At 44.5% G+C, this 18,203-nt stretch overlaps 1 protein-coding gene across 1 annotated transcript in view; it reads right to left on the bottom strand.

Annotated features, from left to right (window-relative positions):
* Window positions 1–18,203, bottom strand: part of Prpf6 (pre-mRNA processing factor 6) — a 56,306-nt gene that overhangs the window by 32,932 nt on the left and 5,171 nt on the right. Inside the window, exons 4-10 of the mRNA XM_008843316.3 lie at window positions 17,974–18,052; window positions 16,945–17,121; window positions 16,595–16,750; window positions 12,043–12,137; window positions 11,485–11,641; window positions 10,422–10,584; window positions 1,931–2,049 (exon numbers count right to left, since the gene is read on the bottom strand). Of these exons, the coding sequence (XP_008841538.1) occupies window positions 1,931–2,049; window positions 10,422–10,584; window positions 11,485–11,641; window positions 12,043–12,137; window positions 16,595–16,750; window positions 16,945–17,121; window positions 17,974–18,052 (946 nt within the window). The remainder of the gene's footprint in view (window positions 1–1,930; window positions 2,050–10,421; window positions 10,585–11,484; window positions 11,642–12,042; window positions 12,138–16,594; window positions 16,751–16,944; window positions 17,122–17,973; window positions 18,053–18,203) is intronic.

Raw genomic sequence — 18,203 nt, 5'->3', positions numbered from 1 at the left:
ATTTATAGCCAATTTTGAAAGAGATGCATCTTAGCTCTGGAAATTGTTATTGAATATGTCAATGCTGTTGTAATGAAAAGCTTCTTCTAAGTATGTGGTTTGTAAATAAATAATTTTTTTTTAAATTTTAAAAAAGAAAATGTTTATGGATGTTCTGCTTGCATGGTGTTAAGTGCACTCATGTCATGCAATGCCTGCAGAAGCCAGAAGAGGATGTCAGATCCCCTGGAACTGGAGTTATGAACAGCTTTTAGCTACCACGTGGGTGCTAGGAACTGAACTCAGATCTCTGACAGAGCAGACACTGCTTTTAACTGCTGAGTCATCTCTCTAGCCCCTGATGAGACTCTTGATCAGAGGTTCTAAGCACAAGTTAAATATGTGCAGCATCCCAGACTTGATAGTAGGAGCTAGGATAGAAGGTGAATAGGATAGGCTCACAGACAGATGAATGGTACCCAGCCTTCTGAATTCTCATGCCTTAACACTACTGATTCTGCAATATTCCACCCTTAAAATGTGCATGGACTCTTTTATTTCGGGGGGGTGTACACATGCACATGTATGCATATATGCACACGGAGGCTGGAAGTCAACCTTGGCTGCTGTTTCTTAGGTTCCACCTACCTGGAGCTCTCCAAAGTAGGCGAGGCTGGCTGGCCATTGAGCCCCAGGGCTCTTCCTGTCTCTAGTCTCCCCAGTGCTGGGATTACAAGCATAAATCATTATGCCTGTTTTTTTGTTGTTGTTGTTTCTTGTTTTTGTTTTTGAGACAGGATCTAGTCTCTCTATAGCCCCAGATGGCCTGGAACTCGGTATGTAGACCAGGCTGGCCTCAAACTCAGAGCTTCGCCTGCCTTTGCCTCCTGAGTGCCACCATGCCTGGCAATGCCTGTTTTTTTTTAAACTAGGTTCCTCATGCTTGCAAAGCAAGTACTACCAACTGAGCTATCACCTCTGCCTAATACTCCATTTTTTATGAAAATAAGATGAATTGTTTGGAGAGATGGCTCAGCAGTTAAGAACACTGACTGTTCTTGCAGAAGACCCGGGTTCAAATCTCAGTACCCACATGGCAGCTAACAAACTGTCCATAACCCAGTTCCAGGAGATCTGACAGCCTCTTCTGTCTGCTTTGGACACTGCATGACATGGGTGCACATACCTATATGCGGGCACAACACTCATACACATAAAAATAAAAATTTTAAAAAACAATAATTAAAGACATACTTAATATCAGAAAAGCAAGATTAAAAATTGTTGCACAGCCGGGCATGGTGGCGCACGCCTTTAATCCCAGCACTCAGGAGGCAGAGGCAGGTGGATCTCTGTGAGTTCAAGGCCAGCCTGGTCTACATAGTGAGTTCCAGGACAGCTGGGGCTACAGGGAGACCCTGGGCAAAAAAAACAAAAAAATAAATATGAATTGTTGTACAAAATGCTATGAACTAGAATGTTTAAATTGAAGAAATCCTGACAACTTTGAGGCAGAGCTGATCCCATCCTGGGTTAGCAAGAAAACAGAAATATTTTCTATCACCCTGCTACCCTTCGGTTTATAAACTAGTTATATTAGAATGAATGGCCCTGGCATAGTACAGTTCTGAATGCAGTTTTCTATAGCTATCAGGGATGAGCAAAAGACTCAGCTCTGCACGTCTACCACCTGTACTGTATGTCTACCACCTGCACTGTGTACCCACCATCTTTTCCACATGCCCACTGCACTGCATTTTCATCAGCAGCATGACTGACTGAAGCCCTGTTACCCTGTCTTGCAGCTACTATAGAACAGCACCTTAGATTTCATACTGCCTTCTAATGCCAGAACTATAGCTTGAGTAAGCACATGTATGGCACTCTCAGACAATGGGCTTGGCTTAGGCCCTCTCTGATGAGGTATTGGGCATGAGTCTGGAAAACTCACCTCCACACTGGTGGGACAGCACTCCACAGCTCGGCTGAGCATAATTCTAGCATCTTCTGGCTCTTCAAGCTCAACAGCTGCTTTCCACAAGCGAACGGAGTTTGGAACATGCTCAAGGGCTGGGTCAAACAAGAATACAGAAAAAGGAAAATAAAAGCAAGAGATTTATAGGATGAGATGGGCTGTTTAGTGACAGTCAAAGGCTATAGATCTGCCTGTTCTGTGGGTCCTTCTAGGCTGGAGCAGATACAAAGCCAGCTAGGGAGGGTCCAGGTATACCAGAAAGCAAAGGTCACTAGAGTAGCATCAACAAGACTTGGGATATGGGCAATCACATAAATGAACCTCTATGGCTAAGCAAAAGGAACCTGTCAAGAAATGGACACTAGATGGCTCCACTGAAGTTTGAGAACAAGAAGAGCTAGTCTTGCTAAAAGAAGTCAAAATATCAACTACTAGAAAACAGGCTGTTGGGAGGGAACTACAGTCAGTCTTCCAGGGTGAGGGTAGTGTTATACTCTAAGGTAATACAGATCACATTGGGACTATGTTCATAAAGACAAACTGTACACCTAAGACCTGTAGGGTTTACAGCCAGGCATGGTGGCACATGCCTTTAATCCCAGCACTTGGGAGGCAGAGGCATGCGGATCTCTGAGTTCAAGGGCAGTCTGGTCTACATAGTGAGTTCCAGGCCAGCTAGGGCTACAGGGAAACGCTATCTCAAAAAAAAGACCAATAAATAAATAAATAAATCTATGTAGTTTACTAAAAGCATATTTAAAAAGAAAAGATGGCCAGTGTCAATAAGATCTCCTAATTACATGGTTTCCTTAAAAACATCTAAAACTAGCCAGGCATGGTGACACATGCCTTTAATCCCAGCACTTGAGAGGCAGAGGCAGGTGGATCTCTGTGAGTTCAAGGCCAGCCTGGTCTATATAGTGAGTTCTAGGATAGCTGGGGCTACAGAGAGACCTTGTCTCAAAAAAGAAAAAAAAAAAAAAGTTAAAAATTGGGGATGAGATGTAACTCAGTAGCAGAGGGCTTGACTAGTACCCATGAGACACTGGATTCAATACCTCACATTGCAAAACAAATAAATAAAAAAGAGCTAAATCTTAAGTAAATAAATCTCATTAGTTGCCACTGAAGAATGCTGAAGTGCAGCTGGCTATTCTGGAAGCAGCAAACAAGCGGAAAGAACCAAGTACCTACTGAAAAGCAAAGTAACTAAATACTGATATAAGAACATTCTCTTTAGAAGAATTCTGGCAAGAAAAGCAGGAGTAACAGAATTGTAATGCCACCACCACATATCCCCAGTGACAAAGGATGCAGACTATCACCTCTGCTCAAGACAGGAACTGAAAGCTGTAGAGAAAGAATTTCATACAGGCCCCTCAGTCACTGCTGAATCTCACTCACAATGGAGCAGAGAGTGCCTCTGCTTCCTGACACATTACCATCCATGCTTTCTTGCCGAAATAAAATAAAAATAAAAACAAAATAAAAAATAACTGATTTTGACAGAGCCTTCAGATCTACCTTCTAATTTACAAAAGAACCCAGGAAACAGAGGACCCATAGGTGCGGAGCATGAACCTACAAGAGAAATGACCCACCTCTTTCAAGAACCTCTAAAAATACAACAGCCAAATAGCAACGTTTAGAATGTTCAACCACAATGCATAGACTGTGCACACATATGCATGTGTTGACATGACAATTGAGAAAATATGAATACTACAGGCATCCAATAATAGTAAGGCACTAATGTTATGTAGTTATTCTTTTAGATGTGACACTATAAAAATTTAAATAGTGTCCATGAAGCCAAGTGCAGTAGTGCACTCCTGTAATCTCAGTACTCAGGAGGCAGAGACACCTCAACTCCAAGGCCACCCTGAGCTACCTAGTGAGTCCCAGATCAACTAGGGACACAGTGAGATCCTGTCTCAAAAAATCCACAAAAGGGTTGATGAGATGCTCAATAGGTAAAGGCTCCTGTCATCAAGGCTGAGTTCAATCCCCAGGACCTACATTATAGAAGCAGGAAACGGATTCTTGCCAAGTTGCCCTCTGATCTTCACATGTACACCTTGGCATGTGTACACACACACACACACACAGTGTAAAACCAACAACAACAAAGTAAAACAAAACCCAAACTGCATACAAGAATTATGCTCAAGGAAGGACCAAGGATGCAATGAGCAAAGGTGCTTCCAAACTTTTTTTAAGCAACAGAATCGCTGTTAACCAAAAAAGCTAAGAACATAGCTGATGACACACAGATCTGTAGTATGAGGATGCAGGGAGGCCTCAGGTACCAGCAGCCATGGTAAAAGCAAGCCTCCAGTCAGTCCCCTGTGGGGGTTGATGGTAACTGCTTAGAGCTGACACAGAATATAACTCAGGTGTTGAGATACCACAGTGCTTCCAAAACAGGCCCCAGAGAATCTGGTTTCTTGAAAGCATACAGGCCAATCTTGCAGAAAGCAGATCTGAAAATTAATGTTGTAGAATGTACAGACCCACAAAACTTCTCAAATGAAATTGGCACAAGGTATAGCAGTTCGGGGAACTGGACAAAGCCATTTAGTTCCCTGAGCTCCTCAGTCAACTCACCAGTAACAGCAACAACCTTCTTTTGAGAAAGCTTTGTTGCTCTAAACCTACCTTTGTTGTCCTACCCAACAGGACAGTGGCCTCTGCAATGCCCCTTCCCTTCTCATATAGCCACACCAGACCAACTGCTCCACTGTACACACACCAGGCCTTGAGTGGACATCACTATACTAACCAGAGCCATTAAGCAGGAGTCAACGTGCAGTTGAGATGTGCAGACCAGAGAGACATTCCTTACAAACCCCAAGGACCTACTCTTAGGGAAATTTTGCAGGGTCACAGATCTGGAACACAATGGTACTTTGCTTCCAAGATGAAACCTAGATGCTGTTCTCTTTTCTTGCAGTACCTACTGAAAGATGATATATATGGGCTGGAGAGATGGCTCAGCGGCTAAGAACTCTTCTTGCAGAAAACCCGGGTTTGAATCCCAGCAACTACATGGCAGCTAACAACTGTCTGTAACTCCAGTTCCAAGGGATCTGACAGCCTCTTCTGTCCTCCGAGGGCATTGCACAACATGCGTGCACTTACCTACACACAGGCAATACACACATACACATAAAGTAAAAATAATAAATTATTTTTTTAAAAAAAAGGGGGGGGTTGGGGGATTTAGCTCAGTGGTAGAGTGCTTGCCTAACAAGTACAAGGCCCTGGGTTTGATCCTCAGCTCCAGGGGAAAAAAAAAAAGATGATGTACAAGTCCAGGGCCTGATTGCTACAAGGGATACCCTCTTGCCCATTTGCTAAGAACACACAACATGGAGGAGCCTAAAGTAACAAGACAGCTAGCTCAGCAGCAGGTCTAGGCTCTTCTGACAGAACAGATCCAATCAATACCACTTGAACCATGCCAATCTCCAGGAAGGCATACAGGAGAGTCCCAGCACAGCCTCAATAGAAGAAAGCTAGGCTCTGTAACATCTGCTGAGGGAAATGATACCAGCAGGGAACCAGCACTGGATAAGAATACTAAACAGCCTGCCTCTCCATGGGAACATTACCTGACCACACCTCAAGAGGGGGCAGATACAGCAGCCTTATCAGGTTGGAAATGGCACAGAAAAGATGGAGTCAGGCAAAGGCAGATAGGTAAGATGCCTGAGCTACAGATATACACCTCCCACAACTGGGGGCTAATCACCTGTCTACTGCCCTAGGGGCACATTATGGCTCTGGGAGAGCCATATCAGACCAAGGGACTTAGAAGGAAAAAGCCTTCACCTAGGTTTCAGTTCACTAGATCAACTGAGAGATGGTCAGAAGGTAGATCTATACAGATTCATTCAGGACAGGCCTTCTAGTTCCTCTTTAGTAAGTACAATGGCCTAGCAGAATATCCAATGCCTCCCAAGCACCCAAGAGCACTAGCTGACAAAAAGACCTTACAAATCAAGGTTTTGCATAGGACTGTCCTCTGAAAGGCAGACCATGAACAGAAGCCTTCTTCCCAAGCTTGGCTGCACCCATTTGCTTAGGATCATCACAGCTAAGTTTGTTGACTTATTCTCAGCAAGAAAGGAGGGGCAAGGAGAATCAGCCACACCTACCAACTAACCAGTCCCCCTACTTGCACAAAGGGGAGGCGTTAAGTGTATACAAACTGAGGAAATCCAAGGGAGGCTCTCTCGCCATTGTGTATGGCTGTGGGGAAGTCATGATCCACGCCTAGATGGACACTTTCCAGTGCAGCCTTAAGAGGGAAGCACTCACAGTCCTGTAACTAAACCCTCACCCACTGTTCTGTGAGCAAGCTCAATAAACTCATTGGTTTCCCAAGCAGTCTGGCAAAATCGAACCTCAGTTTGTTGTAGGGACCAAAGGAGGAGGGGGCCAGATGTTGTTTGCACCTCCCTAAAGGAATTTTAGCTACACAAGACCTCAACCTTAAAGGATGCATTGCCATGTGTAGTACTGTCTGAGCAGTTCCCTTAGGCCTCATGTCCCATTTCTACCTTTATGAACCCTGTCATCAAGAGGCCTAGTCCTGGGGTTGGAGAGGTAGCTCACTGATTAGGCGCAATTGCTGCTCTTGCAGAGGACCCAGGTTCAGTTTCCAGTACACACATGGAGGCTCACAACCATCTATAACTCCAGTTCCAAGGGATCTGATGCTCTCTTCTGGCTTCAGCAGGCTCCTGCACATACATATATTCATTCTCATTCTCTCTCTGTCTCTCTCTCTCTGTCTCTCTCTCTGTCTCTCTCTCTCTCTCTCTCAAAAAGAGGCCTAGTCCCAAGGCAGAATGTGTCAATTAAGTTGGGAGACCAACCTTAACTCCTAGGGCAAGATCAAGTTGCCACTGCACACTGGGAAAGCTATGCTTACAGGCTAGAGGATCTTGAGTCTTGGTTTAGTGCTTCTATTTGTGCAAGTATGAAGTTAATGGAAGGCCTAGGCATGATAGCACATACCTGTAATCCCAGCAATCAGGGGGCAAAGACAAAAAGACTGAGTTTGAGGCCAGCTTGGGTTATATAATGAGGCCTGTCTTAAAAGAGGAGGGGAGGGAGGGAAGGAGGGAAGGATGGGAAGTTAGTTACTGCAACTATAGTCAAAGGAAGCAAACCTGCTCTCTCCAGGCTCGGGCCTAGGTCAAGGCAACATGGCTAAATGCACCAAGAAGGTTGGGCTCCTGGGTAAATACAGGACCCGCTATGGAGCTTCCCTCCAGAAAACAGTGAAGACGACTGAAATCAACCAGCACACCAAATATAATTGCTCCTTCTGTGGCAAGACCAAGATGAAGAGACAGGCTGTTGGCATCTGGCACTGTGATTCCTGAATGAAAAGAGTGGCTGGTGGAGCCTGGACCCTACAGCACCACCTCTGCCATCAGACTGAAGGAACTGAAAGACCAGCAGAAGCATTGCTGTTTGGGACATCCCCGGCCCACAATAAATGGGTTAATTTATGTGACTGTTAAAAAACAAAAAAAAAAAAAAAGAAGCAAAACCACCAACCAGAGATCTAGTCCCTAAAAAGGTTACCAGGTATCTGCATAGCAGAAAGAGAAGATAATGTGTCCTACTTCACCATGGGACACATTTATCACTTGCTCTGTGTGTGTCTGTGTGTGGTGGTGGTAGTAGTAATAATGGTTAGTGGTAGCGGTGGTAGTAGTGTTGGGGGTGTCTCCATACTAACCAGTTCTTCCTGTTACTCTGTGCACTTCATAATTCAATTTCTGGAGCAGAGGTCATCCCGGTGGGACTACACCTATGGAGTCACCAACTCCACACAAAGAAGACAGGACCCCCAGGTGCTGAATCCAAGCCTCAATACAGGAAGTCCTACAGTCCAGCAACACACAAGAACCCCACACCCCACAAAGAAAACCAGGAACAGGCATAGAAATACTATGCACTAATATAACTATGAGGAAGACAAGATCATACAGCAGTGGACAGACTCTCCTATGGCCACTTGACTCTAAAGTGAGGACACCTGGTACACTGAGGGCTGTGCTGTGCCTGTTCTCCCAGACATGTTATAGGTGGCCACTGGAAGCTGCTGTATTTTAAAGGCCAGAGCATTTGGTTCCAGTATAAAATAACTCCACTTTCAAACACCTATGTTAATTAGCAGAGTGACACAGTACTACATGCACACAACCCAGTTATCTTCAGCAAAGCTGACAGCAAACAGCCCTTCATGGCCTAGGATCTCCAGAATGCTCTACTCACTGGAGGTACCACCTAACCAGCAGGTCACAGACACACTACCTCCCCTGGTCCTGAGAGCCCTTCTCTCTTCCACAGATGAAGATACTGAAGAGCTCACAGGGCAAGAACATGCCTAGTTTATTCAGCTTCCTCTGGTTTCAGATCACACCTAAAATTCCTGTTCTCAAACAAGGATGAAGATGTCAGTCCTGCTGTATGTGACAAAGAGCTTCCAGACGTCTGCCCTGTCAGTCCTCCAACAACTGGCAGGAGACCCAAGGTACTGGGGCAAATAGCTGCTGCCTCCACCTTAAAGTCAGGGTCTTCCAACAATACTTAACTTCCAAGTGCTCACCAGCTCCTCAGTGCAGTAGTTTCAGGCTCTGTCCTAGGCACCCAGAGAAAAGAATGCTGTTTCCAGAAACTAAAGGAAGGGCAGGTCAGGACTGGAATTAGGAAGCATCAGCAAAGGCCAGTCTCTTCATATTAGTAAGTCTCTGTCTGAGAGCAGAGCAGGAGGCCTCCGCCATGAGGCCTGAAGAACTCTGCGCAAAGGCAATCCCTCAGTAATCTCCCTACTCTGCAGTCCCAGGCAACCCACTTCCACGAAAACTCTCACCTTCACAAATCCAAGCCAACTGGAAATGAACCTCAGACAACAAGGTAGTAAATGGAGTGGCCACAATGATATTCATAACCATGCATCAAATCATGGCAGGGGAATTCAGCAAAGCTTCCCTAAATAAATAATGTCCATTAGCCAGAGCTCAGTGCACCTTTCATCATGGAACTCTTTTTTTTGGCTAAGAAAAGCCAAGGTCCTGATTTCTATTTTACATCCAAGACAGGTGTTAACTTTCAGGTCCTGGGTACATTAAGGGACTGGCTCTGAGCATTCAATGAGTACGCCTATGTGAGGAAAATCAGATCTGGCAGAGAAAGAATCAAACACACAACATCACTTACTCAGGAGAACCAGAGAACAGCCACACAGCAGATTCCACCTGACTGATAACAGGCACAGGCAGCAAATAGGCAGAATTTATGTCCAACGCAGGAGCCCTTGATCCCACAGCCCTATCAGTCTATGAGCCCGAGGTAACATACTCTATCTCTACTCAAACATACTCTGAAAAAGATGTGGAAAGCTCTCACTGAAAATTCTTTGACTTCACCAACAGACCTGAGTTAGACCAGGCTAACTCACCTGCACAGGTTTTCCACACAACACCCCTTTTACCAGCAGCTGCTCTGAAGTCAAGTTCAAAATCAGAATTTATTAAAAGATCTAGTTCAGGAAACAAAAACACTACATTTACAAGTTCCACAGTAATGAGCATTACACAAAGTGCCCACAAAAACTGTACCTTAAGCTGAGCATGGTAGTGTATGCCTTCAATCCCAGCACTTGGAAGGCAAAGGCAGGTAGATCTCTCAGTGAGATTGAGACCAGCCTGATCTACACAGTAAGTTCCAGGCCAGCTGGGGCTACTGACAAACTCTGTCTCAAAAGAAAACAAAACAAAACAAAACAAAACAAAACAAAACAAAACAAAAGAAAAGAAAAGAAAAGAAAAGAAAAGAAAAGAAAGAAAACAAAACAAAACAAAACAAAACAAAACAAAACAAAAACTGTACTTAAGCTGACAAAGGGTGGACAGCATACATCACCTGACAGGGATTATGAGGTACAATCTAATCAGTACAGGAAGGAATTCAATCATCGTGCACTCAGATGTGATCACCAGTCAGCTTAGACTTACACTAAGGGGGACCGGGGCATGCTACCCTGTAGACACCCCTCAGATCATGTCAAAGGGCCTGGCTGAATACACCCCTTCCTCCGGATATCTAACCTAGCCTCCAGAAGCAGGTTTGGAACCCAAGCTATACTGTTAATGAGGAAAACTTGGATGACAGTGACAGTCCAGCTCATACACTACAGAAAAGGCAAAAATGTGGCCTTCAACCAGGATGGGAACTTCCCTACCAGAATCCCTCCCTCACAGGGAGTCCAAGGGGAGAGGCACCCAACCTAAGAAAAGGCCTGGAGAATGTCACCAGCTTCTTAATTATTCTCACAAAAAGCCTGAGCCAAGGAAAAACAAAGCTAGTCTCCAAGAGAGCAGACATCAGAAAGAAAAATACTTCTTTCGAAGAAGTCTGAAAGGTACCTCCCAGGGAGGCTCACCTTTCCGAAGAACCCGCTTTTTTGCTCGAATGTCTGTTTCTAGCTCTGCAGCTCTAATGTAAATCCTAACAGACTGTGGGAGATGGCGAACAGCCTGTGCCACCACAGCCTTGGCTGTATCCCCAGGCTGTAACCTGGCTGCTTCTAGCCAGACATCTTCACTCTGGGGAAAAAGAAAAGCACAGTAAGAACATGTGCAGTCAAGAAGCCATAATGGAGAAGCAGGTACCTCAGGAGCCCCCAGATTCATTGAGTCATTAGCTTGGCCACAAACATCTGTATCAGAGGTCACCTGGTAATCTTACAGATCAGAAATGTGGCTACCATATCTGCACAAAGGACACATATAACCCTTCACAAAAAGAATTTACCATAGGCTTAGTCCAAGGGCAAAGCAAAGACCCTATGTCTACCTGGGAAGTTCTGGTTTGTACCTGTCTTGGGAATTCTAGCTTCTTTTACTATCAGGAATAGCTGACATGCACAGTAAAGCACAGACCTCAGGAGGTTTCACAGTACCTTTTAGAAAATTTTATTTTACATGTATGAATGTTTTGCTTACATGTATGTTAAGTGCATATTAAGTGCACATATGTTATGCAATGCCAACAGAGGGCAAACAGGGCATCATATCCCCTGGAAGTGGAGATAGAGACAATTATTAGCCACTATGTGGGTACTGGGAGCCAAACCCAGGTCCTCTGCAAGAGTAACCAGTGCTCTTAACTGCTGAGCCATCTCTCCAGACCCTTATAGTACTTTTTAATACTGTCTAATCATCCCATCTCCCAAGCCACTGAAATATTCTAAAAGCTAGCAATAACCTGTAGGTTTCTTATATTATGTGGTGTGGTAAACTGCCTAGTCTCTCTCTCTCTCAGTGAAGCTTACCGTGCTATTACACAGATGGTGGGTCAGTCTCTTCTACATGTGAAAATGAGCAAGAAACTCCTTTTCTCTATTCACAACCTTACTCTAGCTCCAATTTACTACTATAGGTACCATGCTTGACAGGGACACAGAGAGCTTGTTGGGAATCAGCAATCATGCAGCTAGTTGTTACCTTGGGGCACATCTCTGTCCCTTTCATAATAAGGTTCCGAGCCACTTGCAGCTTCCCAGTGACTTCTTCCAGGCGAGCTGATGCAATCCAAGCTGGTGGGTGATGAGGGTTAGTCTCTCGAACAGACTTGAGGAGTAGCCGTGCCTTTTTGATGTCACTATAAGAATGAAAAGACATAAAACATCAGGCTACTCTACCAGGGATGGTACCAAGAGCCAGGGAAAAGCATCTGCTTCATACTCAAAGCATGAACTGTTAAGACATACTGGGGACACAAGAGCCAAAAGAGCTTTGTAGAGCACTGAATAAACAGAGTCGTGAATGTCCGGACAGGAAACATGGACAATTAACAAGCTGCTTTCTAGCACAACATAGGCACTGAGTTTGAGTATTAATTATATAACATTTAACACACACAGTAAATAGATACAGATAGTTCTACTATATTCCTTATAATAGTTGTGCTATATTTTGACTGTGTATTTCCAAATAAAATCCAAAAACGTTCTAGAGAACTAGAGTTCCCATCCCAACCCAGCAATTCTGTAAAGCACTCACTTGATGTCCCCTCCGTGGGTTGGGATCATAGAGTTTAGATCTGTCAGATAGCCTTTGGGGTCCACAACAGTCTGCCCACTCACCGAGTCAGATACCTGTGAGACAGGCAAGGCTTAGAATTAGCTAGCCATGAGTGACCAGCGATGTTCAAAACAAAGTACTCCCAGGGGTCTTGAAGGCTCTTCCCCAAAACCTGACCAAGAATATACAGTCGGGAAGAAAACAACCTTAATGTAATTCAGACAACAGTTTGTGATTATAAACCAACATCTTCTACATGGAAAGGAGTTAAAAAAAAAAAAAAAAAAAAAGAGAGGCCGGGCATGGTGGCGCACGCCTTTAATCCCAGCACTTGGGAGGCAGAGATAGGCGGATCTCTCTGAGATTGAGGCCAACTTGATCTATATAGCATGTGAGTTCAAGGCCAGCCTGGTCTACATAGTGAGTTCCAGGACAGCTGGGGCTACAGGGAGACCCTATCTCAAAAAGACCAAAAAAAAAAAAGAGAGAGAGAGATGGAGATCAAGGGAGACCAGGTGCCAGGTGTGGTAGCACACAACTTTAATCCCAAAACTCAGGAGGCAGAGGCAGGTGGATCTCTGTGGGATTGAGGCTAGCCTGTTCTACATAGCAAGTTCCAGGCCAGTCAGGACACAGTCTCAAGAAACGAACAATTAAAAACAAAAAGGGCTGGAGAGATGGCTCAGTGGTTAAGAACACCAACTGTTCTTGCAGAAGACCTGGGTTTGAATCCCAGCACCCACATGGCAGCTAACAACTGTAACTCTAGTCCCAGGGGATCCGACAGCCTCTTCTGTCTTCCATGGGCATTGCAGGACATGGGTACACTTACCTACGTGCAGGCAACACACACATACACATAAAAAAAATAAAATAGGGCCAGGCGTGGTGGTGCATGCCTTTAATCCCAGCACTTGGGAGGCAGAGGCAGGCAGATCTTTGTGAGTTCGAGGCCAGCCTGGTCTACATAGTGAGTTCCAGGAGAGCTGGGGCTACAGGGAGACCCTGTCTCAAAAAGACAAAAAACAATAAAATAAATAAAATAAAATAAAATAAAATAATTTAAAAAATAAAAAACAAAAAACAAAACGACGTTTAAAATGGGTAGAGCTAGGGATTAGCCTGTGGTAGAATGTTTGCCCAACACGTATAGTCAGCCCCCTGGATTCAATCTCCAGCACCACAAAAAAAGGACAAGCAGGACGAGGTGGCTCATGCTTATTTCAGCACTTACAAGGCTGAGAAAAGAAGAATGCCATGAGTTCAAGACTACCCTGCACTACAAAGTGAGTCCGTAAGGTGCCAGAGATGGACGCAGCTCAGTTAGTAGGCATACCATGAACAAGAACTTGCGTTTGATTCTCCAGCACCTTTAATAAACTGAGTGTGGTAGCACATCGCTGTATATCAATACTGGGGAGATGGAGGCAGGAGGATAAGAAGTCTAACATCATCCTGCATTAGTTTAGCCTGGACTACATGAAACCAGGCTGCGCGTGGTGGTGCACGCTTTTAATCCCAGCACTTAGTAGGCAGAGGGATCTCTGTGAGTTTGAGGCCAGCTTGGTCTACATAGTGAGTTCCAGGCCACCTGAGACTACAGGAAGACCCTATCTCAAAAAGACCAAAATAAATAAATAAATAAATGAATGAATGAATGAAAACAACAAAAGTACTCACATAAAAGCTGAGTCTGCCTGTAATCCCAGTGCTAGAGAGGCGGAAAAAGACAGGAAGATCTTTGGGGGCTTGCAGGCCAGCTAGGCTAGAAGAATTGGCTAGTTCCACCTTCAGGGAGAGACTATCTCAATAAAAGGGTGGAGACAAGACTGGCCTAGTTATGGTAGACTCACCAAGAGAAAGGGAGGGAGGGAGGGAGGGAGGGACTATTCCCTAGGGAGGTCCACAGGGTGACAAAAAAGAACAAAACTGAAGAGAAAGGAAGACAGAAACTGCAGGCGACCCTCTTGCCTCATCCTCCTGAGTTCTGGAATTACAGATGCATCACCACACTGGCCAATACTCTTAAGGAAAAATGGGCTAAGAAGCACAAGCAGAGAAAATAGAGAAGGGAGAAGGAGAATTACTTTCCTAGCAACCGGGCATGGTGGTGGATGCCTGTAAACCAGCACTTGGCAGGTGGCAGCAGGAGGACAAGAAGTTCAAGGTCATCCTTGGCTACATAACAAGTTTAAGGCCAGGCTAGGTTACATGAGACCTTGTGTATCCCTCTTGCCCCCACCCAAAAGCCAGGCATGGTTGCTCATAACTGCAATTCTAGCATTTGGGAGGCAAAGGTAGGGTAATCACTACATGTTTGAAGCCAACCTGGTCTATACTAAGCCAGCCAGGGCTATATGGTTAGTTCCTGTCTCAAAATAAAAGATAAAACAAACAAGAAATAAGGTAGAGAGCAATAGAGGAAGATACCCAATGTTGACCTCTGGGCTTTTTTTACACACACACACACACAGAATGGCTATTGTCTTTTTTTTCTTTTACTTTTTTTTTTTTAATATTTTATTATTTTTATGTCTATGAGTGTATTGCCTGCATGTATGTGAGTGCACCCATGTCGTGCAATGCCATGGAGGTCAGAAGAGGGCTTTGATTCCCCTGGAACTGGAGTAAAGGACGGTTCGGCTATTTTCAAGGAAAAAAATGTTGGGCTGAAGAGATGGCTCAACAGTTAAAAGCACTTGCTGCTCTTCCAGAGGGACCTAAGTTGGGTTTCTAGTACTATGTTGTGTGGGAGGCTCACAACTACCTGTAACTCCAGCTCCAGGGGATCCAATGCCCTCTTCTGGTCTTGTTAGGCATGTGGTTAGAAATGTAAAAGGACGGGGCTGGAGAGATGGCTCAGCAGTTAGGAGCACTGACTGCTCTTACAGAGGACCCGGGTTCGATTCCCAGCACCCACATGAAGGCTACGAACCATCCTTAACTCCAGTTCCAGGGGATCCGATGCCCTCTTCTGACTTCTGAGGGTACTGCACAACATGGGGTACACCTACCTATTTGCAGGCAATACACTCATACACAAAATAAAAATAATAAAATATTTTTAAAAAGACAGACGCTAGAGAGACGGCTCAGCAGTTAAGAGCACTGACTGTTCTTGCAGAGGACCAGGGTTAGATTCCCAGCACCCACGTGGCAGCTAACAACCATCTGGATCTCCAGTTCCAGAGGATCCGATGCCCTCTTCTGACCAAGTGCATTGCACAACACGGGTACACTTACATGGTTATAGAAACCCATAATCCAAACACTCAAGAGGTAGGACAATCAGGAGTTCAAGGCCAACCTCAGCTACATAGTGAGTTCAAAACTAACCTGGGCTGCATGAGACCTTGTTTCAAAAAATGCAAAACAATGGGGCTGGAAAGATGGTTTGTCGATTAAGAGCACTATCTGCTCTTGCAGAGGACCCAGGTTCAGTTCCCAGCACCCACACGGGGCTAACAATCACCTCTAACTCCAGTCATAGAGGAATCCAATGCCCTCTTCTGACCTCCTTGGGCACTGCACAACCCAGGTGCACTTACATGCATGTAGGCAATACACTCACACACATTTTTTTTGTTTTGTTTTCTTTTTGGTCTTTTTGAGACAAGGTCTTCCCGTAGCCACAGCTAGCCTGGATTCACTAATGGAGACCAAGCTGGCCTCGAACTCACAGACATTAAAGGCGTGCGCCACCACGCCCGGCTTTGCCACCTAGTTTTTATATGCATACTTTCCCCATTTTTCTGGGTCATTTAACATTACAGTTTTGGGTGGTTTTTTTTTTTTGGTCTTTTTGAGTCAGGGTCTCCCTGTAGCCCCAGCTGTCCTGGAACTCACTATGTACATCAGGCTGGCCTTGAACTCACAGAGATCTGCCTGTCTCTGCCTCCTGAGTGCTGGGATTAAAGGCATGCACCACTACACCAGGCTTACAGTTTTTTTTATTGTATAAACATTTAAGTTCATTATAAACAAATTTGTAGGTACTCTTTTTCATAGTTTCCCTGCAGCCCAGGCAGGCTTTGAACTAGAACATGCCAGAAAGGGTTCTCAAATTCACTGTACCTCATCTCTAAAGTGGAAGTATATGACAGTACACAGGGTACAAGAAAAAAATTCACCTTTATAGACAAAGGATATTAAGCTTCATCAATAGCACATGTGGTTACTACAAGTGCACTCATCCACTACCATGGCCTCACACAGGGCTGGCCCTTTATTTGTGGTGCTGAGTGTACTGTGCCTGCATTGCCCTATAGGGAGACACAAGTACTCAGCTGCAGACAGAATCCTAACCATTTTCTATGATTGGACAGACTATCTTTTAATGACAAAACACAAACTTTTCATATTTCTATTTTTAGTTTGCTCTGTGTTTCGTCTTTTTGTGCTAGAGATCAAACTCAGGACCTTGCAACATGCTAGGCAAGTTATCTACCATTGAGCTACATCCCTAGCACTTAGTTGTTTTGTTTTTTTTTTCAGTACCATCTGTGAGAAAATATGCATGACAAACTCTCACCTGGCTGAGCCTCATGTCCATCAGGGTGTTCCTTGCTTGGCCAATCTTCCTCATGTCCAACTCCCCTGTGCCAGGTGTCATCAATCCTGGTGTCATGCCTCCTGGGTACGGAGTGTTCAGACCACCTGGATAGGGTGTGTTCAGACCTCCAAATTGCTGGAGGGGTGTGTGTGTGTGAATTATTAGATCACTGGTTTGCACTGTCATTCTAAAGATCCTCACCTCTGAACACCCTACTCCACCCCTATGACTTAACAGGCATGACTCTGCCACAGCACAGCCTCAACAGCCACCCTTCCTGGTACATCCTTGTCCAGACTAAATCCATTTCCCTCTGTTCAGATGCTCACAGTCTGTCGGGGATCCACAGAAGTGTGGTTCTCTCCAGTCTGTAAATGTTTGGCAAAGAAGCTGTCGGGAACAGGGGTTAGCTTCTCATATCGTGGATTCCGCTGACGTTTGTTTCTGGCATCACCAACCTCTGGGATGCTCAGCCATTCTTCTTCTGTGACCTCTGCCAACTTCCTCTGGAAACATGCAGACCCCAAATGTAAATCATCTGTAGGAATTCACGTTTGCCTAACCTAGTCTTCTGTCCATCATGCCTTAAGAAAGGACTGGTACAAATAATGGTTTTCACTTTAGATCTGTTCACTGGATCTGCATTATTTTACTAAAATATAAATTACGTCAAAGTCCAACAGGCAGTTTCGAAAATTCTATGCCTGCTGGGCACAGTGGCACATACCTTTAATCCCAGCATTTGAGAGGCAGAGGAGGCAGAGCTCTGTGAGTTCGAGGCCAGCCTGGTCTACACAGTGACTTCCAGGCCAGGTGGGGCTACAGGGAGACCATTTCAAAAAGACCAAAAAAAAAAAAAGAAAAACTATGCCTAAATGGAATTAAACTTACTAAGGAAAATAAGTTTATTTGTCCCGCTTTTTACAGTAGAGGAAGAAAAGGGTTGTCTTATTTTTCTTTTTTTAATTTTTAATTTTATTTTATGTGTATGCCTGTAGATAAGTGCACCTGTATCATGCAATGCCCAAGGAGGACAGAATAGACTGTCAGATCCCCCAGAACTGGAATTACGGACAGCTGTTAGCTGCCATGTGGGTGCTGGAATCTGAACCCATGTCTTCTGCAAGAACAGCCAGTGGCTCTTAACCGCTGAGCCATCTCTCCAGCCCCACTGTCTTATTTTTCTAACATATGAAACAGATGACTACATACAATGAAACACAAAGCTCTTCTAAGCAATGACCCCTCTGAACTAATAAGAGAAAGTTAGTAAGGGCTCCACAGCACTGCACTAGAGCACTGTGTCTTCTGCTGCTTAGGTGAGGACCTGAGAATATGCATTCAGCCTACCTGCTTACCTTGAGATCTGAAAATTGTTGCTGGATTTTGGGACGTTCCATTCGATATTTCTCAATTTCTTCTTTTTCCCTTTGCTCTCTAGGAGATAAAACACATGCCTACATTAGAAATACCGGGTGCTGAACAAAACTGGTTTATTGTGTCTTAATTAAATCACCAGAAACAATAATTCCATGCACTTAGCAGTTAACTCGTATATATATGTTATTATATATTACATATAATATAC

This window comes from Nannospalax galili, unplaced genomic scaffold (assembly GCF_000622305.1).
Source record: "Nannospalax galili isolate Female #2095 unplaced genomic scaffold, S.galili_v1.0 scaffold160, whole genome shotgun sequence".
NCBI classification, from domain to species: Eukaryota; Metazoa; Chordata; class Mammalia; order Rodentia; family Spalacidae; genus Nannospalax; species Nannospalax galili.
Note: the sequence above shows the minus strand (reverse complement) of the source record. Positions and strands in the feature narration are given on the sequence as shown.